At 50.4% G+C, this 27,178-nt stretch overlaps 1 protein-coding gene across 1 annotated transcript in view; it reads right to left on the bottom strand.

The window, feature by feature from the left end:
- Positions 1 to 2,383: 2,383 nt before the first annotated feature.
- LOC140430960 (astacin-like metalloendopeptidase) overlaps positions 2,384 to 27,178 on the bottom strand; it is a 665,106-nt gene continuing 640,311 nt past the window's right edge. The window contains exon 14 of the mRNA XM_072518803.1: positions 2,384 to 4,535. Coding sequence (XP_072374904.1) covers positions 4,432 to 4,535 — 104 coding nt within the window. The 3' untranslated portion in view covers positions 2,384 to 4,431. The remainder of the gene's footprint in view (positions 4,536 to 27,178) is intronic.

A 27,178-nucleotide genomic window follows, 5' to 3' on the forward strand; every position in this document is an offset into this window, starting at 1 on the left:
GTCGCCGGGGCGGGCATAGGTTGGTATTGTGTCATCACCCCCATCCCTGCCCACACCACCCCAACATACCCCCACCCCCTCCACCACCACCACTCCCACACCAGCCCGCGATCGGATTTCCTGGTGATGAGGAGGGCCCTTGTGGTGCACCCTGCCCCCGAGCACAACCCAAACCCCAAGCGGATAGCAGTGAGGAAGGGGTCAAGGACAGCAATGGGAACCCTTGAACCGCAGCCCGAGACACCCTGGAACACCAGTACGGAAATGACACTGACTTCCCGAATCAGCTGTCTCTAATACCCTCCACCATCCCAGAGACACTCACCTCGGTTGGGCACTTTAATGAAGAGGCTCCTGGAGCACTATCTGGCTCACACCACACACATACTGCAGTGCTTCAGGTGGAGGCAGGTACCCCCAGGGGGTGGATGGTTGGAAGGTGGCCCGATCCCAGGGATTAGCTGCTGCCCAGACAGATTTTGGTCTTCTGGAAAGGGCGGTCCCATTGATAGTGGAGATGCAACCAAGGACATCATGAGGGGGTGTCAGCAACCCTGTAGTCCAAAGCCTGCAGAGGCAGGTGGTGGTGCTGACCATGCGTGTCACCCAGGCCAACACAGCACAGGTGGCATGGGTGGCGCTTTGGGGGTGAAGTTTTTGGCCTTGGGTCAAGATTTCCATGGCCTGAGGGGGCATGTGGCGCAGTGGTTAGCATTGCTACCTCACGCCGTTGAGGGTCTGGGTTTGATCTCGGCCCCGGGTCATTGTATGTGTGGAGTTTGCACTTTCTCCTTGTGTCTGCGTGGGTCTTACCCCCACAGTACAAAAGATGTGCAGCATAGGTGGATTGACCATGCTATATTGCCTCTTAATTGGAAAAAAATAGATATCCAAGGCCTGGGGCACTCTGTGCAGGCAGTGGCACAGGACAGGGCTGCCTTCTTTCAGGCAGCCATGTACCATGGCCACCTGGACTATGCAGTGATGCTCCAGAGCATAGTCCAGTCACAGCGGGTCATGGCTGAGGGTGTTGGCGGTATTGCGCGGGCACTGGCTGATGTGGCACATACCCAGAGGGAGTGGCACAGTCACAGGGTGGTCCACTCCCTGGCTCCATGGCTGCGAGCATTGAGACCCTGGTCATGACAGGAGTGGGCCTCCAGCACTGGCAGTGCCAGGTGGTGGAGTTGCTTCAGGGGCTGGCCACATCCCATGGAGTAACCCGGGGACCATCGGGCACCAAGTGGGAGGAAGAGGAGACGATCGGGCCCATGCCGTGATTCCCACAGGGGAGGTGTCTCGGCCTCCCTCCTACTGTCCCTGGTGCATGTGATAGGCAACGAGCAGAACAGGGTGGCACCACGCCGCATGGGTAAACTGACCAGCAGCTGGGCCCATCCAGGCCCAGTCGCCCCAGAAGACGGCCGCAACAGGGGACTTAGGTCACAGGGCAGGAATCGCAGCAGGCCGCCTCCACTCTTGATGTACTGCCTGGGAATCCACCTAGGCATAACATTAGGGCTCGTAAGTACTGCCCCCGCATGTCCTGCTCCCCCCTCCTCCCCATCCTCCAACTTACCCCCTGCTGTTTCCCCAGCACTCTGCATTCTGCAACGCATCACTGGCTACGGCACCCTTCCCTGCTGACAGGCACCCGGCCCTACCGGAAGGGGTACTAGTGCATGGCCTTATCCATGCCAGCTGTACTCTCCGTTGCCCCATTCGGCATCCTCCAGTGGGCATTGCCCTTGAGCGGGCCGCATGATGCCCCACCGGTGGGTGGTGCCCATTTGGGGGGGAGAGCTGTAGTTTGGGGTGGGGGATGGAGTGCAGGGATGGTTGGTTGGGTGATGGAGTGTGGGGATGGTGGGGTAGACGGTTGGGGGTGAAGAGGATGTGGGGTGGGGCACAGGTGGTGGAGTTGCTTCACCACCTGCAGTACTGCGTAACCACGGGCCAGAGTGGGCGGTCACTGGGGTGCACGCAAGTGGGGTCATCCCCAGGTCACTCCCATGGCTCATCCCCAGATCACTCATGTCACCACCAGCTGCTCCCCCCCCCTCAGCCCTGGCGGACCCTCCCCCGCCCCCCACCAGCAGCCAGCCCCAGCGGCTGAAAAAGCAACCCACATTCATACTTCTGCATGTCCTACCTCCTCTCTCTCCCTCAGCAGCCATGGTGCCTGTTTCTCGATTTTTAAAACCACAGTTGTTACTCACTTTTGGTAATTCCTTCTGGCGGAGGCGGAGCATTGTGGAGGCCCTGGAGAATACCAGGTCAGGCCTGTTAATGATATGCTAATGGCATTTACTGTACATGCAGAATAGAATGCATTGATGCTGCTGTCGAGGCAGCGGAGCATGGCATTCTGACAGGCGCCCGGTGCTGACTACGATTTTCACCTCACACGTGATTCTTCGCCCAATCACATTTCGCGATTACGGCATCGCTGGACGGAGAATTGGTTCTTTGACCTCTCCTTCTCTTGGGATTTGAGTAAAGGAAAAAAATGCAACACCAAATAACTAGTTACAGAACACAAATCTTATATTTGCAATTGAAAAGGCAGGCGCTGGAGAAACATTGCTTATGGATTGCCCCAAAAGTTACTGTACAGCTAATTATGGAGACAATGCCTCCAGATTCCCTCTCAAATAGATGTGTCTGATATTGTCACATAAATATTTGTAGGTGTAATTTTATACTATTACATCAAAAGTCCTTGTTGTAACCAAACACAATTGCTGGGTACAGGAATGATTTAGATCAGAGACTGTATCAAACGCTATTGAGTTTACTCTTTCTTGAAGTTAACGGAACATTAAATTAGGTAGGACAAAACAAAAACACCAGAAGGTCTGGGTTAAAATTGATGTTGAATAGTCATCAGCTGCCTGGATCTTCTGTGAAGTGGTAATCGCCATGGGGTTGCTGCTGTACTCAAACGCTTCAATGCCTTGCTTTAGCATTTCCTGGGTAACAGCCCACGGAACTGTCCGAATCCAGTTCTTATTCAGTACTGGAGACTTTTGTGAAGGGGAGCAAGAAAATTGCATGTCAGAAGTTCAAAGTTCTTTGCAATTCCCATGGATGTCAGCACTTTTGAACTTCTCCACGGTTCCGGCATGTCGACGTTCCAGAGACTGAAAGAAGCTGAATATCTTGTTTGACTGATATGCACCTTGCAGAAAGTACACCTGTGCTCGATTTTCTAATTATGTCCAGAAAGGACCACAGAAGGACTTCTGACCAATGACTCAGTGTAACTTTGTCACGGGTATCATGAGCTGGTTTGAAAAGACTCCTGGAAGGTTTCCCATGTGCAAATGACAACCTGACAGCCTGATAAAAGGTTCCAGACAAATTAAGCTAGTTCAGTTGCAGAACTGCCCAGACACAATTGGAAGATTTTGAAGGGAGCATTAAAAGAATGCACAAAGATTTGACTGGAACAATGATAGGAAGCTTCAAAACACATCTCAGTTTTTATTATGTAATGTACCAGAATAAAAGGAAACCCCAGCAGAAATTTGGCTTTATTTTTGTTGGCAGGATTTCCAAGGGGGAAGGAAGGAGTTATGGTCTGGCAATCAATCCTGGACAATCCTGTGGGGGATCAGGCTGTTGATGATGTTGACGCAGGAAGTCCGCAAGCTAAGCAAGGGCTGTTGAAGGTGGGGAAGGGGCTTTGTGTGCCACAGGGGCGATGTTGGCTATGCGATACTGATGGAGGGTGTGAGGAAGCAGCCCTGAGTGAACAGGCTGTGCTGGAAAGGCATTTACCTCTTCTCACTTCATTTTGGCTTCCACAGATTAAACATGGAAGATGGATATACTGTGAGGCATGCGTCATTGTAATATTCAAATTAGGAACACCCCTCCCGAAATGGTTTGGTTACCTGACCCCAGTTCATCTCTATTGGAAGTGGGTAGATTTGAAGCAGTTTGGGTTCCAGAATTCTAAAATGTTCACAGCTCAGCATACCCCAACACATCCATTTCTGGTGGTTACAATTCTCATCTATCTTTCCATTTGTATGATGTGGTGCCATTACTGCCAATGGTTGGAAACATTTTACAGCAGATCTACTAGGTCTGAAATTATGAAATAATATTGTCGGAATACTTAGCAGAATCAACTGAAAATTACCCCCCCCTCCGACAACGAGAACAGATCTGTTAAAAATAAAATAGTCAGCCGTTAGATTAAAATGGACTGAGCGATTTCAGATGAATATAGATTTCTGATGAATATTCTGTATTCCTATTCTAACACCTGCTAGTGAACTTCCAGGGTTGTTCTGAATGCGATGGATGCAAAAATACAAAACCACAAAAATACATTTAAACAGAGCATTGTCAAAACATACGGTAAACTTTGTACAATCTAGAAATGAGGAAAATGGTGAAATAATTGGTTTGATAATTATTTTACATAAAATATGCTCTCCATGAACATAACAGTGAGATGAACAGCACAAGAGCAGGATTATTGGAGTAACTCCCCTCAGAAACGACTCGAGGAGGATTTTTATCTGAAAAAAGAAGAAACAAAACTTGGGAATTATTTCCAAAGATTTTCAAAGTCTAAATATATTGAACTTGATAATTCATTTTAGCAAAGATAAATAAACACTGAATTCTGAAAATCTGAAACAATAATCCAAAAATTGTAATAAAAGCTGTAAATTTCAATGGGTGAGTCAATATCTGGACAGGAGCATTTATCAACATTTCTTGTCTGTATTGACAAGTCTACTGTACATTAGCAATAATGTGTTTATAACAAAGACAGAAACACACCTGTTTATTTCAATATTATGAAATAAAATTAGCCTAAATTTAAATTTTCTACAGAATTGGGATGTGTCTTATAATGGTGCACTTTCACAGACGCCAGTGGAAACTCAAAAGAAAAACTGTGCAGCAGTACAGCAGCCACAAGGCTGGACCTAGTCCCCTACATTCTTGTCTCCAACAGAGGTCTCCACTCTTTGGATGTTTACCCACTCTCAGTTCTGATTGGTCCCCCATGGCATGTGACTCTTACTCTGCTGTAATCCCTTAAAGGGACAATCACCACAATCATCACATGTCCCCAGTAGGACAGGACTTCAGCTTACCTTGAACCCTGTGTGATTCTCTGGCATTAAAATCAGTTAAATGTTGTATGTGGCTTCTTGGCTGGATTGAGAACAAAGTTTTGTCCTGACAAGCATTGGAAGCCTGTCACAGTGCAAGTGTTTAGGAAATTTTGATTGGTCTACCTGAACAATATTCTATTCACTGGCACCACCCCTGAAGAATGTATGACTAGCCTGGAAGATGTATCAAAGAGGTTTTGGGTTGCGGGGCCCATCTCACATATGGAAAATGTACTTTCCAGGCCTCAGAAGCGAGTGTCTAGGATGAGTGTTGGTGCATAAGGGTTGCATCCCCTGGAAAAAAAGATCAAATCAATACGTGAAGTCTTTGTATCCAAATATGTCAGTTAGATCAAATCCTTCCTCAGTCTGGTAAAATATTATGGAAGATATATTTTAAATTTAGCCACATTAGCACCATTACATCAGTGACTGAAGAAACATCAGCAGTGACAATGGAGGGAGCCCCAAGAGAAAGGTTTTCAAGTGGTGAAGTAAGCCTTAACCTTACAGTCCTCGAACCTCTTGCTTCATTTTGACCCTGGAAAACCAATCGTGTTCACATGTCCTGCGTTCCCCGACGGCATAGGGGCACTATTATCCTATGTTACTATGTTATTATCCCATATTCCCCCTATGTTGGCAGGCTGGTTTAGCTAAGTGGGCTAGACAGCTGGTTGGTGATGCAGAACAAGGCCAGCAGCGTGGGTTCAATTCCCGTACCAACTGAGAATTCTGAATTCTCCCTCTGTGCACTCGAACAGGCATTGGAATGTGGTGACTAGGGGCTTTTCACAGTAACTTCATTGCAATGTTAATGTTAATGTAAGCCTAGTTATGACAATCAAGATTATTTATTGGGCAGCATGGTAGCACAGTGGGTAGCACTGTTGCTTCACAGCTCCAGGATCACAGGTTCGATTCCCAGCTTGGGTCACTGTCAGTGCGGAGTCTGCACGTCCTCCCCGTATCTGCGTGGGTTTCCTCCGGGTGCCCCGGTTTCCTCCCACAAGTCCCAAAGATGTGCTGTTAGACAATTTGGACATTCTGAATTCTCCCTCTGTGTACCCGAACAGGCGCCGGAATGTGGCGACTAGGAGCTTTTCACAGTAACGTCATTGCAGTGTTAATGTAGGCCTACTTGTGACAATAAAGATTATTATAAAAAATATTATTATTATCCCACAAGATGGGAGATGGTTCTGAGAGATCTATTATCTCTGCCTTAAGGACACTTTCAGAAGTGTACAGATGCTGTAAAAGGGCTTACAGTTATTGATGGTGTGAAGAAATTTCACCAATATTTATATGGATGGTGATTTGACATAGTTACCGATCTTAAACCATTACTGGGACCCATAGCCTCGGCTAGAATACAACGTTGGGCCTTGCTGCTGGTGACTTACAATTATGCTTTCCAACACCGACCTGGCACACAAATTGCTAATGCAACTGCATTGAGTCATACTTTGGTTCTGCCTTCACAAAAGAGGCCACAAGTCAGATGCCAGAAATGTTGGAGAATGAAAGATTTAGTGAGAAGGAAGAACTGAGAGATTTCAAAATTGGCAGGCAGTAACTTGTGGAGTACCACAAGGATCGGTGCTGGGACCCCAGCTATACACAATATATATTAATGATTTGGATGAGGGAACAAAATGTCACATCTCAAAGTTTGTAGATGATACTAAGTTAGGCGGGAGGGTGAATTGTGACGAGGATGGAGGGATCCTACAGCATGATCTGGAAAGGCTGGGCGAGTGGGAAATCAATGGAAAATGCAGTATAATTTGGATAAGTGTGAGGTTATTCACTTTGGAAGCAAAAACAGGAAGGCAGATTACTACATGAATGGTTGTAAATTGGGAGAGGGGAGTGTGCAGTGGGACCTGGGTGTCCTTGTGCACCAGTCGTTGAAGGTAAGCATGCAGATGCAGCAGGCGGTAAAGAAGGCTAATGGTATGTTGGTCTTCATTGCGAGAGGTTTCGAGTATAGAAGCAGGGATCTGTTGCTGCAATTATACAAGGCCTTGGTGAAGTCACGCCTGGAGTATTGTGTGCAGTTTTGGTCTCCTTCTCTGAGGAAGGATGTTCTTGCTCTCGAGGGAGTGCAGCGAAGGTTTACCAGAGTGATTCCAGGAATGGCGGGACTGTCATAGAACATAGAACATAGAAAAATACAGCATAGTACAGGTCCTTCTGCCCATGATGTTGTGCCAAACTTTTGTCCTAGATTAAGAACAAATTAATCTACACCCCATCATTCTACCGCAATCCATGTACCTATCCAATAGCCGCTTGAAGGTCTCTAATGTTTCCGACTCAACTGACGAATGTGATATAAAATAGTTACTTTAGAGATATTAGTTAATGTAATGTAGAGGTAGGCCAGTCTAATTCTGGTGAGTTCACAGACAAAGGATTTCAGACCGCATGGCAAAGCAAGGAAGAGGTGTGTCCACCAAAGGAGGAGAAAAGGATGCTGGGTAATAGGGGCCAGAGGAAGGGATTGGAAGTGAGCCAATCAGAATATATCAACAGGTCAGGAGAGATATAGGATGACCTATGGGAATCGTGTATGTGAAACTTGATGCCATTTGAATGTATCAGTACAGACTCCTTTGTTCTACAGCCTCACTTGATTCCAGAAGTGTACGGAGCAGGATGTGCTTTGTGCTACTGAGAATTGAGGAAAGCTTGCAAGCTAAATAAAATAACTAATGCTGTACCTGCAAATCCATCTCGACTTTTATTGAGGCCAGACTGACGGGTAAAGAAACTTGGGATTTGACAATTGGTGCCGAAAACCCGGGATTTCTCAAGACGGTTCTGACCAACTGCGAAATCAGAATTAGACTGATTATGAACAGGAGGATGGGGAAAAAGGGCCCACAATGTACAGCTGGAAAATGACCACGCATTGATTTTTCCCCTCTTCTTATCGTCTGATTAGTCTGGTCACTCGCAGTTGGTACGGAAAGATCGTCTCGACGAAATAAAAGGTCAGTCTGGGGATTAGAAATGTAATTGATGGGATTTCATATTGTTGATTCGGCTTGGGTTAGGTTTTGGGTTGATGGGACATCTAAAAGGATGATTCAATTCCAAGTATAAGTGTTTTTATGGCTGATGGGACTTCAGTAGTGAAGGTTCAGTCCAGTATAAGTGTTTTTATGGCTGATGGGACTTCAGTAATGAAGGTTCAGTCCAGTATAAGTGTTTTTAAATCTGAAGATGATTCAATTCCATGTGTGTGTTTTAAATCTATAGTTGATTAAGCTAAACATTGTACCCTTGGACTGTAGTGGCGAAAAACGCAGTTCTGAGGACTAGTTGAGATTGTGGGGAATTGCTTGGATAAATTTCAAGACAAGAACATCCATACAGCTGGATGCTGCATATTGGTTGAAGCAGAAGTCTCTCAAAGGGTTAACAGCAGCAGCCAAAGTTAAAGACGACAGACAGTGCTTCTCACTCAGGCCTTGAGATAACAGCAGCAGCCTGTAGTGTAATCGGATACCTTTCCTTTGAGTCAGTGAACTCCAGCAAAGTTACGTTTTGAATTAATTAAAGGAAACCAGTGGGTTTCTCCACCTCTTTGATGAAAGTTATTATTTTCAAAAGCAATTGATTGAAATTGCCAGAATCTTCAGTTTTACTTACTTGAAATAATGTTTATCTCATTTTATTTGTGAATTAATAGAAACTTAAAGAAGATCACTGACACCATTTTTTAAAGTGTAAATCTGGAGATGATAGTTGACTTTGCCAACATTTTTGTGAATGTAAGAAAAACTTGTTCAAAGAAAAATTGTTAAGATAAAGAATTAATTAAGTTGTAAATGTTATACAAGTTTGTGTTAAGCAAATCGTAAATTTAGTTCTGAGTTGAGATCAGAGCTAAGCTTGCAAGTTGCAATAATTCAATTTGAATTTTCAAACATTTTTAAGTTTTAAAAGAACACTGTTAGAACCTTTTCAATCGTTTTGCCAAGAAAAAAAAAATGCGCAAGTAGAGACAGGAAAGACTCGGGTCAAACAAAAGATGAGCTACGTCGTTCAATGGCTGGCCTTGAATTGACAGAAAATGATTAATTCAATAATTTAAAAATGTCGGTAAAAGTTTTGACTGCACCTGTAGCATTGTCTGCACTAATTCCAGAACCACCAGAGTATAATAAGTTATATCCAGTCACTGCTCCCCAGATTCCAATCATGCCAGTAACTCCAGCCCTTTTTGGTTGATAGTGTGGGTCCTGATTTACCATCTTCACGATCAGTAGAGAAAGAGGAGCTCTGTTCTGCAAGCCCAGTTAGCTCTAGGACCAGGGGCGAAATTCTCCGTTATCGGCGGAAAGTCCGCCGATCGGCGCAAAAAACGGCGCAAATCCGACTTGCATCACGTCGGAAAAATGGGTCGATAGTCTCCGGCCCGAAATGGGCTAGCAGCGACGTAACGGGATCCGCGCTTGCGCAGTGGTTCACGCCGTGCAGCGTCATACGCGCTGCACGGCGTGACGGCTCATAAGGCCGCGCTGCTCCCCCCCACCCGACCGCAGCACCCGACCGCAACACCCGACTGGATGGCTGGCCGTCACTCAGCCCCGAGGTTCGAGTCACGCGATGTGGAGGCGCTCCTGGACGCGGTGGAGCAGAGGGGGGACGCCCTGTATCCCGGGCACGGCCGCAGAGTTGCCCCACGCCACAGCCGGCGTCTGTGGAGGGAAGTGGCAGAGGCCGTCACCGCTGTGGCCCTGGCACCACGGACAGGCACCCAGTGCCACAAGAAGGTGAACGACCTCGTCAGAGCAGGCAGGGTGAGCCTCCCCCATATCCCCCCTCCCCATATCCCCCCTCCCCCATATCCCCCATATCCCCCCTCCCCCATATCCCCCCTCCCCCATATCCCCGATATCCCCCCTCCCCATATCCCCCCTCCCCATATCCCCCCTCCCCATATCCCCCCTCCCCCATATCCCCCATATCCCCCCTCCCCCATATCCCCCCTCCCCCATATCCCCCTCCCCCATATCCCCCTTCCCCATATCCCCCATATCCCCCCTCCCCATATCCCCCTCCCCATATCCCCCCTCCCCATATCCCCCATATCCCCCCTCCCCCATATCCCCATATCCCCCCTCCCACATATCCCCCCTCCCCCATATCCCCCCTCCCCATATCCCCCCTCCCGCATATCCCCCTCCCCATATCCCCCCTCCCCGTATACCCCCTCCCCATATCCCCCCTCCCCATATCCCCCCTCCCCCATATCCCCCCTCCCCCATATCCCCCCTCCCCCATATCCCCCATATCCCCCCTCCCCCATATCCCCCCTCCCCCATATTCCCCATATCCCCCCTCCCCCATATCCCCCCTCCCCCATATCCCCCCTCCCCCATATCCCCCATATCCCCCATATCCCCCCTCCCCCATATCCCCAAGTGAATCCAGCCCTAACCTTAACCTCTGCAATGCACGCGCAACCGATGGCGTGCATTCATATACCTGCCTAACACCGTTGCCTTTTACCCCTGCCCCCCCCTCCCCACAGGAGAAGCGCGCACACAACAATAGGGAGCATGTGAGGGCTGGAGGAGGGCCCGCTGATGAGAGGCCACTGACCGTACACGAGGAAAGGGCCCTGGAACTGGCTGGCGGACCTGAGGACCGGGAGGTTGCTGATGCAGAGGTCGGGGGCGTACTAGCGAGTGAGCCACCGACAGCCCGTCCCCATATCCCCCCTCCCCTATATCCCCCTCCCCGTATCACCTGATCACTGCCTGATGTCTAACCATGCATGCTTCATTGTGTATCGCAGGACCAAACGTCCAGGCACCCATCCCCGCAGATGCAGACTGCCCGCAGGATGCACCTCGGAGACCACAGGAGACGGAGAGACCCGGACCCTCCAGCATGCGACGCCCGCAGGATGCCCCTCGGAGACCACAGGAGACGGAGAGACCCGGACCCTCCAGCATGCGACGCCCGCAGGATGCCCCTCGGAGACCACGGGAGACGGAGAGACCCGCACCCTCCAGCATGCGACGCCCGCAGGATGCCCCTCGGAGACCACGGGAGACGGAGAGACCCGCACCCTCCAGCATGCGACGCCCGCAGGATGCCCCTTGGAGACCACAGGAGACGGAGAGACCCACACCCACCAGCATGCGACGCCCGCAGGATGCCCCTCGCACACCACGGGAGACGGAGAGACCTGGAGCAACAGGGAGACAACACCCCCGTCACGTGCGGGAGCGACCGCCCAGCGATGAGGGGGGCAGCCACAGGCCCCCGTCACATCCGAGCCAGGACACCACTACCCAGGACACCACTACCCAGGACACCACTACCCAGGACACCACTACCCAGGACACCCCTACCCGGGACAGCACTACCCAGGAAGACGAAATACCGGACAGTGAGTCAGAGTGGATGGGTGGAGACGAACCCCCACCCCAAAGTGCCATGGACTCAGAGTGGGACGAAGAGCACGACACAACGCCACTGCTGTCACCAACACCCTCCACCATCGCAGAAACACTCACCATGGTTGGGCACTTTGGTGATGAGGCGTCTGGTACACTCACTGGTGCGCACAACACAGCCGTCCCGGTACAGCAGGTGGAGGTAGGAGCAGCAGAGGGACCGGGCGGTCGGAGGGCAGCCCAGCCCAAGCGAACATCTGACGCCCAGATGGATCCCGGGTTCCTGCAGTTACCACACCCACACATAGATCCGATGCAACCACCGACCCGGAGAAGAGCGAGGAGGGTGACGGGCGGCTTGCGGTCGCAGGTGGAGGAGTCCACCCGCGTCCAGGAGCTGGGAGTGGTGCCGGTAATGCGTGCCACCCAGGCTGACACCGCACGGGTGGCGTCCGCGGTGGAGGCAATGGGTGCGACGGTGTCAGACATGGGGAACGGTTTGCGAGGCCTGGGGCCTTCCGTGCAGGCGGCGTCTGTGGCCCAGGAAATGGCTGCCCTCTCACAGGAGGCCATGAGCCAGTGCCAGCGCCAGATGGCAGAGGCGCTCAACGCCATAGCCCAGTCTCTGCAGGCCATGGCCCAGTCTCAGCAGGCCATGGCCCAGTCTCAGCAGGCCATGGCCCAGTCTCTGCAGGCCATCGCTGAGGGCATCGACGCCAGTGGCCATGTGCGAGCCGGCGTCGCACTGTCACAAACAGGGTTTGCCAACACCCTGGGCTCCATGGCTGCAAACCTGCAGACCCCTGTCGATACCAGCACGGGCCTCCAGGACTGGCAGCGCCAGATGTCGGGGGGGCGTCGGATGGCCAGTCCGTTCGCATCCCCCACCCATGTAGAGGCCTGGGGGCCATCGGGCACCCCGAGGGAGGAGGAGGTGGTGCGGTCCGTCCCGGCTCCCTCTGTAGGGGAGGTCCCGGTACACCGCGACACCTCGGACTCCCCCCCTTCCGTCCCAGGTGCATCGGGTGGGCAACGGGCAGGACAGGCTGGCAGCTCGCCATCCCAGTCGCCCGGGCCGCAGCCTGGCCCATCTAGGCCAGGACACCCCAGGAAACGGCCGCCAAAGGGATCCAGTGTCAGAGGGCAGGAATCACAGGAGTCCACCTCCAGTTCTGATGTACCATCTGGGGAACCACGTAGACGTAGTCAAAGGGCCCGTAAGGCCAAACAATTAGACACTGAGTAAGTTGGCACGGGTGTAGGGCACAGATGAGTTTTAGGGGCTAGGGCACGTGCATGAACTCCTTTGGTTATTAAAGTCAATGTTACACCTACAGAAGCTGCCTTTGTGCTCTGTCCAAAGTGTGCGGGAGTGTCATGTACGTTGAGCGCAAGTGTGTGTGTGAGGGGTGGTCTTATCTCAGCCCCAGGTGAGTCTGCCCCCTTCCCCCTGGGCCGCCATCAACATCCCCCGGGCAGAGGACGGGACCGTGCGCTGCAGTGTCACAGCCGCATGCAGGGATGGTCCGGGTGGATGGTGGTACTGTGGCCATGGGTCAGACATAGTCCAACGATGTAGAGCCAGGAGCTCATCGCAGGGCGGGTTGTCATCATCCTCCATGGCCTGCGATAGACACGCGTCCACCCGCAACTGTGTGAGCCCGGCCCGTTGTGCCGCCGGTGGATCGGCAATGGGGGGGGGGGTGGTGTGCATGCGGGTGGGGTGGGTGGGGTTGGGGAGGGGGGTGAGGGTGCTGGGTGGGTGGATGGGTGGGGTGTGTGGGTGGTCGGCTGTTGCCATGGTGTGCGGTCTGTGGCCATACTACCCGATTCCCACGCCCATCTAGTCAGTGAAGCGGGCGTCTATCAGTCTGTCCCGTGCCCGCTGGGCCAGCCGGTAACGGTGGACAGCCACCCGCCTGTGTCTACCCTGTCTGCCCTGACCATTGCCCCCATCCCCCTCATCTGGGGAGGACTGGGCCTCTTCCTGCTGCTCCTCCACTCCGCCCTCCTCTGCCTGCGGCACATCGCCCCTCTGCTGGGCTATGTTGTGCAGGACGCAGCACACCACAATGATGCGGCCGACCCTATCTGACCGATACTGGAGGGCGCCCCCAGAGAGGTCCAGGCACCTGAAACGCATCTTCAGCACGCCAAAGCACCTCTCGATCACTCCCCTTGTCGCTACATGGGCATCATTGTAGCGGTTCTCCGCCTCATTGCGTGGCCTCCGTATAGGCGTCATCAGCCACGATCGCAATGGGTAGCCCCTGTCGCCCAGCAACCAGCCCCTCAGCCGGGGATGGCGTCCCTCGTACATGCCGGGGATGGATGACCGCGACAACACGAATGAGTCGTGTACACTGCCTGGGTGACGGGCGCAGACGTGCAGGGTCATCATGCGGTGGTCGCAGACCACCTGTACGTTCATCGAATAGGTCCCCTTCCTATTAGTGAACACGGCCCTGTTATCTGCAGGTGGCCGCACGGCGACGTGCATCCCATCGATCGCGCCCTGGACCATGGGGAACCCGGCAACGGCAGAGACGCCCACGGCCCGGGCATCTTGGCTGGCCCGGTCAACGGTGAAGCGGATGTAGCGGTGCGCCATGGCATATAGGGCATCTGTCACTGCCCGGATGCACCGATGCACCGATGTCTGCGATATGCCGGACAGGTCCCCACTCGGTGCCTGGAATGACCCCGTTGCATAAAAGTTCAGGGCCACCGTAACCTTGACGGACACGGGGAGAGGGTGTCCCCCGCCAGTGCCACGCGGTGACAGGTGTGCCAGCAGGTGGCAGATGTGTGCCACAGTTTCCCGGCTCATCCGGAGTCTCCTCCTGCATTCCCGGTCCGTGAGGTCCTGGTATGACCGCCGGGGCCGGTACATGCGGGGCGCCCTCGGGTGCCTCCGTTGCCGTGGGGCCGCGACGTCCTCCTCCCCCTCCTCGTCCTGTCGGTCAGGTGTCCCTCCAGCCTGGGCGGCTGCCGCCTGCCCCTCTGCGGCAGCCTGCGCCGCCTCTCTGGCACGCTCCTCCTCCTCCTCCTCCTCCTCATCCAGGGCAACATAGACATGAGCGGCTGCCACCACGGCGGCCAACATCGCTGGATGATCTGAAAACATGACGGCCTGGTGGGGGGGGAGGGGAACGACGACATGTCATCATTGCCCATATCCCCTCCTCCCCCCAGCCAGGTGGCATGGACCGCATGGGTCCAACTGTTGGAGGCTGGCACCTGGCCAGGTGGACCAACTCACTTGCCCTCCCATCCCCATCCTCGGCACGGACACCCCCCCCAACCTCCACCTCAGCACGGACCCCCACCCAACCTCCACCCCAGCACGGACCCCCCCCCGACCGCCACCCCAGCACGGACCCCCCCCCCAACCTCCACCCCAGCACGGACCCCCCCCAACCTCCACCCCAGCACGGACCCCCCCCAACCTCCACCCCGGCACGGCACGGCCCCCCCCCCAACCTCCACCCCGGCATGGCACGGACCCCCCCCCCAACCTCCACCCCAGCCCAGACCCCCCCCCCCAACCTCCACCCCAGCACGGACCCCCCCCCAACCTCCACCCCGGCATGGACCCCCCTCCCCAACCTCCACCCCGGCATGGCACGACCCCCCCCCAACCTCCACCCCAGCACGGACCCCCCCCCCCAACCCCCAACCTCCACCCCGGCACGGACCCCCCCCCCAACCCCCAACCTCCACCCCGGCACGGACCCCCCCCCCAACCTCCACCCCGGCACGGACCCCCTCCCGGCACTCCCCCGGAGCCCAGCCTACTCTAACCACGCCCCCCCCCGCCGCACATACACACACACAACCCGAGACACACCTCTCCTCACGCAATCCGCCTGCGGCCACGCCATTTCCTGCCGAGAGCCAACTACCCAGGCCGTCACTCACCTCCATGCTGGTCGGCGTGAGCCTGGAGCACCGGGTCACGCCGATGAAAAGGATGTTTGATTCATGTCGACGTGAACGGTCATCACGTCGACGGGACTTCGGCCCATCCGGAAGGGAGGATATCGGCAGGCCGAAAATCGGCTGCCTTGCGCAGACCCGTGACATTCTCCGCGGCAGCGGCGCCATTAACGCCCCGCCGACTTTTCTCCCTTCGGAGACTTCGGCGGGGGCGGGATTCACGGCGGCCAACGGCCATTCTCCGACCCTCTGGGGGGTCGGATAATGACGCCCCAGATCTCGGACAGCGAGAGAAGGGCTTGATCCTAACCAGAAACAATTAAGCATACCACATTAATCCCTCCAAACCAAGGGGAAACCGCAAATTTCGAGAACAAAGGGAGCTGCAACAGATGATTTTGAAGAGAAAGAACTCCCTCTAGTGACAGGGAGAGACGTCGAAGTCTTGGAAGAACCAGAGGAAATAGCTAGAGTGCCCCCTGGTGAGATTCGGAGACAGTTGCCGATTAGGAAGATACCAAACTCGGACGCGGTGACTGCAGGGGCCCAACCCACGATAGACGTTTACTTCCCATGGACACCCAGTGAGATGATGGCTATTATGGCTACAATCCCAGATAGAAAAAAATCTCCTGCTGCTTTCGTGGATTCCTTGAGAACTACCATTTCATTTTATCAAGCTGATTCTAGGGACCTCTGGGCCCTAGTCCAGCAGGTTTTAACCCCAGCAGAGTACCGCAATTATCTTAATCACTTGAATTATGCTAGCCACGCCGCACTTCAGCAAGCCCATGCGTTAGACGACGATAGAAGGACACAGATCCTGAATTCGTTGAATAGCATATTTCAAAAGCCCATAAATCTTTCTGTTATCTTAGACCTAAAACCTAAGAAGATTGAAGAACCAGAGGAATTTCTGGAGCGTTTTAATGAAATCTACCGTGGGCAGTCAGGCGACTTGCTATATCAAAATGGTCAGAATTCCCCTCAATATTGTGCTTTGTTAATGCATTGCCTACCACCTTCTGTGGCTACTGCTGTGAAATGTAATAACATGAATTGGACAGAGAACGACCCTTCCCAGATGGCAAGGGCAGTCAGATTTTATTGGAAGGAGGGTGTAGGCCAGGAAGGAGGCTCAGTTACAAAGGTTAAGACTGAGTATGTCATGAAAAGGATGATCTGCGACCCCAACAAGCGGCAGAAATGGTAGTTTACCAGCAGGAGCCCCAATATTGTGACTTTGGGTGGGTGGATCAGCGAGGGGGAGGATATCAAACCCACCCAAAGGGACCCTCAGCTCCTTTTTATGGCCCACCATATGCACCAACAGCTTTACAACCGCCGCCCTCTCTGAGGGGCCATTGGTCTACTGGGAGAAGAGGACGGGGCAGATATAGAGGGAGCAATGCATGTTTTAATTGCGGCCGTGCAGATCACTGGCAACAGGAATGCCCCTTTAAAAGACAGGCAGCAGAAGGAGATTATCCGACCCAAAGGAGGGGGTACCCACCAAGGGGAGGACAGACGAGATACACTGACTTCTCCCAGGCAAACCCTTTCCCAACACAGGATTGACTAGCTAATTTAGTCATAAGGACTCTCCAATCGGACAGGGAACCTATTATCTCTCTGCAGATAGGAGATTAACATCACTCATTTGTAATCGACACTGGAGCAGCCATGTCTTCTGTGCAATCAGAACTTCGACTACCATTATCCGACCACACGCAGCAATTGTCGGGGTTCCAAGGACAGGTGTGTGAGTATCCTATTTCTGAACCTGTGACAGTCACTTACGAGAATAAGTCTGCAGATCATCAGTTTGTAGTGACTACTTGATTGGACTATAACTTGTTGGCTCGAGATTTACTGTGTATCTTCCAGCTACAGCTAGAGTGCGGAGACGAGGGGGTAACGGTTAAATCATGGAGGATGAGACAACAGTGCTATATTTCTATCCCCCCCCAGTGGTGGACGTTAGACATTGAACATTCACTGCATCACGTTACCCTGGCCTATGACAGAACCGGACAAAACAGGGAGTTGGAGGACAAATACTGGCCATTAATTGGGACAGAATGGCCAGTCAAAGGTACAGCCACAGTCACGGGAAAAGAAGGTACACCCGATTTTGTCACAATACCACCACATTTATGGCCACAGTCAGCTTCGGTAAGCCCTCACATTACACGTCAGGTCCACGACCAGTACCATGCCAGGGATCTGGGGCAAATGGTAAGGAGGGCAGTAGATCATTTGGATCCAACAGAGTACGCACTTCAAGTCATGCCGGACGGCACTGTCATAAAATATTTTGAGGTCCCTGAAACAATTAACACTTGACTGCAGCATCACTGGGGACATGATGTTTTGGAATATGTCAATCCACAGGTCTGGGCGGAATACCCATCACAAGTGGGAAAGACAAATGTTACACCTATTAAGGTAACGATTAAGGATCATGTAAAGCTACCTTCCATTCGGCAATACCCCCTGAAATCCCAAGCTGCTCCGTCAATAGACAAATTAATTCAAGAGCTGTTGCAACAGGGTATTTTGGTCCCTTGCCAATCAGAATGTAACACCCCCATACTTGCTGTGCCTAAACCAGCCAAACCAGACCAGTACCGATTAGTACAGGATTTACGTTCAATCAATGCCATCGCATAGCCGTTACATGCTCTCACCCTCCAACAGGATATTACGGTGTATAGCTCCCACTTGGTCATCGCACTACTGAGGCAACTGCAGACTCAGCATCTTACCGCAGCTCGTCAGAATAGGTATGAGGTATACCTTTTGAACAATCCACGTCTGACATTTAAACACTGTACCACTATCAATCCAGCCTGTTTTCTTAGTGGTCCCCCTGTCCATGAAGACGCACCTGGCCACGACTGTTTAGCCTTGATTCAGGAAACTACCACAATAAGGGACGATTTGAGTGACATTTCGTCAGAACAACCTGACATGATTATGTGTGGTCAAATATCCCACCGGGGTTTAGTTAATGACTTACTGCAGGCCCTCCTTATGCCCGCGCAGATTTCCGTTATTAAATGCGCTGCCCACACAAATGGTAAGACCCCAGTTGACGTTGGTAATGAACGAGCAGATTGTGCAGCGCGGACAGCCGCGCAAATTCAGCAAGTGATGGTGCCTAAAATGTTAAGTCAGACGAAATGATCTACTAGAAATATGTCTGCTTCTGACAAGTCAATTCCAACCATCCAAGACGTCATAAGGTTACAGGAGGACGCTCCTGAGAGTGATAAACAAATGTGGAAATGGTTAGGTTGTACATATGATTCTGTTTCCTCTTTATGGACCATGCCAGCACATCAGACTTGTATGTCTGATGTACTGGCTTTATGGGTCATCGAATGTGTACACTTTGCAACTCATTGTGGGGCTCGGGGGTCTAGTGAATTGTTGCTGGACACTTGGTGGCACCCTAAAATGCAGGGGTTGGCCCAGAGTATCAGTAATCGGTGTTTGATTTGTCAGCAATATAACACCGGAAAAGGTATCCCTTGTGGGATGGGGCAAACCCCGTTGCCCAGTGGTCCCTTTGAGACGTTCCAAATGGATTACATTGAGTTGGAAAGGTATCAATGTTATAAATATGTTTTGGTCATTGTGGATGTGTTCAGCAGATGGGTCAAGGCGTATCCGACTGTCGATAATAAAGCTGCTGCTGTGGTTAAAGTTTTGAGGCGGGAAATCATTCCCCGGTACAGTAGACCAGCTCAGTTGAGTTCTGATAACGGGCCTCATTTTCTTGGACAGATTAACCTGCCTCCCTTCTCCAGTGCTATTTTACAGGTGTGGAGCATGATGGGGTGGCTACGCACCGTCTGTGTGATATTTGGACTCACCTCGCTTGGAGTGTTATTGGCGATGGACATGGAAAAGGGGAATATTATCTATATTTGTAACCCCAACCAATCTACAAGGATACATCACCTATGCAAAGGTGATGTTCTTCGCTGCCCCCATATACGAGGACATGGTATCGACTCATGGAAGGTCGTCAAAGTTAAGGAGAATGCAGGAGTCATGAAGCAATTGCACCGGTCCCGGCGATGGGAAGGGAACGTTATATGGACATTGCCTTGTTTTTGGAGTACATGTAAATTTGATTTTGGATATGTTAAGATTGGTGCGATAAAGGTAACATCAGACCGTCAGGAGAGCGTAGGAAGAGAGAGAGGGGGACTAGAGAGAGGACGGGGCGTGTGAGAAGGGAAGTACAGCTAGAACGTAGGTTACCGGGAGATACACTTAAGTTAGTTAAAGGCCAAACTGAGGAAAACCTGGGTAGTATGAATCTCTTCTACCAGATTTACCACCGCTTGTATGGCCACGGACGGGTTGTCTGCTACCCGAACCCCGCAGCGGTGTCTAGGTTATTTTCTGTTTCACCGCTTTGGGGCACTCCCCAAACAAACGGTGGTTCATTGTCAGCGTTCCGAGCCACTGCCCGAGCAAGTCACTCTTCCTTACGATCCGGGTTCAGCACCACCGGCTATTTGCCTTCCCCTTCCTCGGGATAATTCCCACTCACAGTATGATAGGCTGCAACGGTGAAGGGCGTATATACCTAGCCACTTCACTCCCAATAGGAATTCATGGTCGTACGAGAATTGTTTCAGCAGTGAAGGATACGGCAGTTTGCTGGTAGAGGTGGAAACGAATATAACATGTCTGTTCCCCACCTGTACGGACAGGAGGTGCCATATCACCCAGGCGTCTGGCCAATGCGTTTGTTACAAAACCACTTGCGTTCCATTGAACGCTGGCCTCCAGCTCTTTTGTGGCTGGGCGAATGTCTTTCATATCACTGTTGGGACGAGGGCTTTCCGCATTGCTAGGCGGCCCGAATGGGCGTTTCGAAGCGAGATAAACTGGGCTACTGGGGGGTTCCTTTGCTGTCAGCAATAGGAATTATTTTATTTGTGGCCTTACCATCTTGGGAAATGAAACCTTGGGAGCCCTCGGGGCAATAACCAAGGAATTGTCTCAGCTACGGTTGTTTGCAATGCAGAACCGGTATGCTCTTGACTATCTTCTGGCCCGTGAGGGTGGGGTATGCGCCATAGTGCAGGGCAAGTGTATCATGGGAGTTCAGGACTTGACCGCTTACATCACTAAATTTATGGATCACACACGGGATCACCTGGACGGAATGCAGGATCCTGGCTCTTGGGGTAACTGGGGATTTGGAGGTTGGAAGGACTGGTTGATAAATATGGCCATGTATTTTGTGGTGGCTATCGGCTGCATCTTTGTGGGCCTAGCCATCCTTAAATGTGTGATGGGTAGAATGCGGAGTGCACTGGAACAGATCAACGCCCCTAAAATCTTAACTGTTAAAATCCATGGGGGTGCAGCAGATGAGGGGGGGCTAAGCCAGGAATTGGAAATGCAGCGACGGATCTTTTTAGATGAGGAACCGTAGCTATGGATTGGATAGTTCAGTTATCATGGAATGACAATAGGAGGGAATGACGAATGTGATATAAAATAGTTACTTTAGAGATATTAGTTAATGTAATGTAGCGGTAGGCCAGTCTAATTCTGGTGAGTTCACAGACAAAGGATTTCAGACCGCATGGCAAAGCAAGGAAGTGGTGTGTCCACCAAAGGAGGAGACAAGGATGCTGGGTAATAGGGCCCAGAGGAAGGGATTGGAAGTGAGCCAATCAGAATATATCAACACGTCAGGAGGGATATAGGATGACCTATGGGAATCGTGTATGTGAAACTTGATGCCATTTGAATGTATCAGTACAGACTCCTTTGTTCTACAGCCTCACTTGATTCCAGAAGTGTACGGAGCAGGATGTGCTTTGTGCTACTGAGAATTGAGGAAAGCTTGCAAGCTAAATAAAATAACTAATGCTGTACCTGCAAATCCATCTAGACTTTTATTGAGGCCAGACTGACGGGTAAAGAAACTTGGGATTTGACACAACTACTTCCACAGGCAGTGCATTCCATGCCCCCACTACTCTCTGGGTACAGAACCTACCTCTGACATCCCCCCTATATCTTCCACCATTCACCTTAAATTTATGTCCCCTTGTAATGGTTTGTTCCACCCGGGGAAAAAGTCTCTGACTGTCTATTCTATCTATTCCCCTGATCATCTTATAAACCTCTATCAAGTTGCCCCGTATCCTTCTCCGTTCTAATGAGAAAAGGCCTAGCACCCTCAACCTTTCCTTGTAAGACCTGCTCTCCATTCTAGTTAAATCTCTTTTGCACCTTTTCCAAAGCTTCCACATCCTTCCTAAGATGAGGCGACCAGAACTGTACACAGTACTCCAAAATGTGGCCTTACCAAGATTTTGTACAGCTGCATCATCACCTCACGGCTCTTAAATTCAATCCCTCTGCTAATGAACGCTAGCACACCATAAGCCTTCTTCACAGCTCTAGCCACTTGAGTGGCAACTTTCAAAGACCTATGAACATAGACTCCAAGATCTCCCTGCTCCTCCACATTGCCAAGAACCCTACCGGAAACCCTGTATCCCGCATTCATATTTGTCCTTCCAAAATGGACAACCTCACACTTTTCAGGGTTAAACTCCATCTGCCACTTCTCAGCCCAGCTCTGCATCCTATCTATGTCTCTTTGCAGCCGACAACAGCCCTCTTCACTATCCATAACTCCACCAATCTTCGTATCGTCTGCAAATTTACTGACCCACCCTTCAACTCCCTCATCCAAGTCATTAATGAAAATCACAAACAGCAGAGGACCCAGAACTGATCCCTGCGGTACGCCACTGATAACTGGGCTCCAGGCTGAATATTTGCCATCTATCACCACTCTCTGACTTCTATCGGTTAGCCAGTTCATTATCCAACTAGCCAAATTTCCCACTGTCCCATGCCTCCTTACTTTCAGCATAAGCCTACCATGGGGAACCTTATCAAATGCCTTACTAATATCCATGTACACTACATCCACTGCTTTACCTTCATCCACGTGCTTGGTCACCTCCTCAAAGAATTCAATAAGACTTGTGAGGCAAGACCTACCCCTCACAAATCCTTGCTGACTATCCCTAATCAAGCAGTGTCTTTCCAGATGCTCAGAAATCCTATCCCTCAGCACCTTTTCCATTACTTTGCCCACCACCGAAGTAAGACTAACTGGCCTATAATTCCCAGGGTTATCCCTATTCTCTTTTTTGAACAGGGGCACGACATTCGCCACTCTCCAATCCCCTGGTACCACCCCTGTTGACAGTGAGGACGAAAAGATAATTGCCAACGGCTCTGCAATTTCATCTCTTGCTTCCCATAGAATCTTTGGATATATCCCGTCAGGCCCGGGGGACTTGTCTATCCTCAAGTTTTTCAAAATGCCCAACACATCTTCCTTCCTAACAAGTATCTCCTCGAGCTTACCAGTCTGTTTCACACTGTCCTCTCCAACAATATGGCCCCTCTCATTCGTAAATACTGAAGAAAAGTACTCGTTCAAGACCTCTCCTATCTTTTCAGACTCAATACACAATCTCCCGCTACTGTCCTTGATCGGACCTACCCTCGCTCTAGTCATTCTTATATTTCTCACATATGTGTAAAAGGCCTTGGGGTTTTCCTTGATCCTACCTGCCAAAGATTTTTCATGCCCTCTCTTAGCTCTCCTAATCCCTTTCTTCAGTTCCCTCCTGGCTATCTTGTATCCCTCCAGTGCCCTGTCTGAACCTTGTTTCCTCAGCCTTACATAAGTATCCTTCTTCCTCTTAACAAGACATTCAACCTCTCTTGTCAACCATTGTTTCCTCACTCGACCATCTCTTCCCTGCCTGACAGGGACATACATATCAAGGACACGTAGTATCTGTTCCTTGAACAAGTTCCACATTTCAATTGTGCCCTTCCCTGACAGCCTTTGTTCCCAACTTATGCACTTCAGTTCTTGTCTGACAGCATCGTATTTACCCTTCCCCCAATTGTAAATATTGCCCTGTTGCACGCACTTATCCCTCTCCATTACTAAAGTGAAAGTCACAGAATTGTGGTCACGATCTCCAAAATGCTCACCCACTAACAAATCTATCACTTGCCCTGGTTCATTACCAAGTACCAAATCCAATCTGGCCTCCCCTCTGGTCAGACAATCTACATACTGTGTTAGAAAAGCTCCCTGGACATACTGCACGAACACCACCCCATCCAAACGATTTGATCTAAAGAGTTTCCACTCAATATTTGGGAAGTTGAAGTCACCCATGACTACTACCCTGTGACTTCTGCACCTTTCCAAAATCTGTTTCCCAATCTGTTCCTCCACATCTCTGCTGCTATTGGGGGGCTTATAGAAAACTCCCAACAAGGTTTCCTTTCCTATTTCTGACTTCAACCCATACTACCTCAGTAGGCAGATCCTCCTCGAACTGCCTTTCTACAGCTGTTATACTATCTCTCATTAACAATGCAACCCCCCCACCTCTTTATCAACCCTCCCTAATCTTATTGAAACATCTATAACCAGGAACCTCCAACAACCATTTCTGCCCCTCTTCTATCCAAATTTCCGTGATGGCCACTGACGAATGTGATATAAAATAGTTACTTTAGAGATATTAGTTACTGTAATGTAGATAGGCCGGTCTGATTCTGTTAGTTCACAGACAAAGGATTTCAGAACGCATGGCAAAGCAAGGGGGAGGGGTGTCCAGCTAAGGAGGAGAAAAGGATGCTGGGTAATAGAGGGCCAGAGGCAGGGATGGGAAGTGAGCCAATTAGGATGTATGGCCAGGTCAAGAGGGGTATAGGATGACCTATGGGAATCGTGTATGTGAAACTTGATGCCATTTGAATGTATCAGTAGAGATTTCTTTGTTCTACAGACTCACTCGATTCCGGAGATGCAGAAAGCAGCATGCGTTCTGTGTCTGTGTGAAATGAGTCAGACTTGCAAGTCAAATAAAAATAACTAATGCTATGCCTGCAAATCCATCTCGAGTTTTATTGAGGCCAGACTGACGGGTAAAGAATTAAGATTTCTCATTTGGTGCCAGAAACCCGGGATTTCTCCAGATGGTCATCGGCCAGCTGCGAACTCAGAATTCAACTGATTTTGGACAAAAGGAGAGTGGAAAAAGGGGCCCACAATGTATAGCTGGAAAATGACCGCGCATTGATTTTTCCCCTCTTCTTATCGTCTGATTAGTCTGGTCACTCGCGGTTGGTACGGAAAGATCGTCTCGACGAAATCAAAGGTCAGTCTGGGGATTAGAAACTTAATTGATGGGATTTCATATTTGTTGATTCGGTTTTGGGTTAGGTTTTGGCATTGATGCAACATCTAAAAAAAAGATGGTTCAATTCCATGTGTGAGTTCTGATTCGGTTTTGGGTTAGGTTTTTGGCATTGGTGCAACATCTAAAAAAAAGATGGTTCAATTCCATGTGTGAGTTCTGATTCGGTTTTGGGTTAGGTTTTGGCATTGATGCAACATCTAAAAAAAAGATGCTTCAATTCCACGTGTGAGTGTTTTAAATCTATAGTTGATTAAGCTAAAATTGCACCCTTGGACTGTAGTGGCGGAAAACGCAGTTTTGAGGACTAGTTGAGATTACGGGGAATTGCTTGGATAACACGAATGATCCAGGCATGCCACTGCAAATATTATGTGATATTAATCCTGATAAAGCGAAAGATTTTAGGAAAATGTCAGCAACTTTTAAGGAACAAATTGGGTGATGGATGGCCACTAGGGGCCACCAAAGACCTAGAAATCATTAAGAAAATTCAGGGACACATCTGGAAAAAGAGTCAAAGTATGAAAGCAAAAGAATTAATCGGATTATGGAGACAATATTGTCAAGAGGAAAGAGATAATATCATGTTATCAAGTTGGCAAGACAATGCCCTTAAAATGGGAATTCCAATTGGTGAAGGGGTTAACCAGAAAACGATACAGGTCTTGAAAAAGGAGTGTGCATTCAAAAAACGCGCAAGTAAAGACAGGGAAGGCTTGGGTCAAACAAAAGATGGGCTACGTAGTTCAACGGCTGACCTTGCATGACAGAAGATGACGAATTGGACAATTTGACCAGGTCGGCTAGGATTCCGACTGCACCTGTAGCATTGTCTGCACTAATTCCAGAACCACCAGAGTATCATAATTTATATCCAGTCACTGCTCCCCAGATTCAAATCATGCCAATCACTCCAGCCCCTTCGGTTGATAGCGTGGGTCCTATTTTACCATCTTCACTATCTAAGAGAGACGGGGAGCTCTGTTCCACAAGCCCAGTTAGCTCTAGGACCCGATCTCGGACAGCGAGAGAAGGGCCTGATCCTATCCAGAAACAATCAAGCATACCACCTAAATCCCTTCAGACCGATAAGGGGAAACAGAAAACTCCGAGAACAAAGGGAGAGGAAAGGGATGGTTCTGAGGAGAAGGAACTCCCACTAGTGACAGGGAGGGATGTCGAAGTCTTGGAAGAGCCAGAGGAAATAGCTAGAGTGCCCCCTGGTGAGACTCGGAGACAGTTGCCGATTAGGAAAATACCAAACCCTGACGCTGTGACGGCGGCCGCCCAGCCCACGATAGATGTTTATTTCCCATGGAGACCCAGTGAGATGGTGGCTATTATGGCTGCAATCCCAGACAGAAAAAAATCTCCTGCTGCTTTCGTGGATCATCTGAGAACTACCATCTCAGTTTATCAAGCTGATTCTAGGGACCTCTGGGCCCTAGTCCAGCAGGTTTTAACCCCAGCAGAGTACCGCAATCATCTTAATCACTTGAATTATGTTAGCTACGCCGCACTCCAGCAGGCCCATGCGTTGGACGATGATAGACGGACACAAATCCTGAATGCGTTGAATAACACATTTCAAAAGCCCATAAACATTTCTGCTATCTTTGACCTCAAACCTAAAAAGACTGAAGAGCCAGAGGAATTTCTGGAATGTTTTAATGAAATCTACCGTGGGCAGTCAGGCGACTTGCCATATCAAAATGGTCAGAATTCTCCTCAATATTGTGCTATGTTAATGCATTGCCTACCATCTTCCGTGGCTACTGCCGTGAAATGTAATAACATGAATTGGACAGAGAACGACCCTTCCCAGATGGCCAGGGCAGTCAGATTTTATTGGAATGAGGGTGTAGGCCAGGAAGGAGGCTCAGTTACAAAGATTAAGACTGAGTATGTAATGAAAAAGGATGATCTGAGACCCCAACCAACGGCAGTAACGGTGGCTTACCAGCTGGAACCCCAATATTTTTTTTTTTTAACCAAGATGGCGCCGGAGCGAGGCGACTCTCTGCGAGATCTCCCAAACAGATCCACTTTTTACTTAACTTATACTCGTTCTAATCTTTTAAAAATTAATTCTAAAACTAACATTATTACTAACCTCTCTCTTTTATCCTCTCTTGCAGGCTTGAACATCCTCCGAGGCCCATGGAGACCTTTTGACCCGACCCGACCTGACCTCCGCGACTTGGAAGATCGGGCCCAAACCGGAAGTGAAGCCCCAACCTCGTTTTGGAGCCGGACCTCGGAGCACCAAACCCGGCCTACCTACCGACGCCAGCCCCCGGATTGCCTTGCCCAGTCCCCGGAGCTCCCGACCCGACCCCCGACAGCAAGACCCGGCCCAACACGAACCCCAGAGACA

This window comes from Scyliorhinus torazame, chromosome 10 (assembly GCF_047496885.1).
Source record: "Scyliorhinus torazame isolate Kashiwa2021f chromosome 10, sScyTor2.1, whole genome shotgun sequence".
NCBI lineage: Eukaryota > Metazoa > Chordata > Chondrichthyes > Carcharhiniformes > Scyliorhinidae > Scyliorhinus > Scyliorhinus torazame.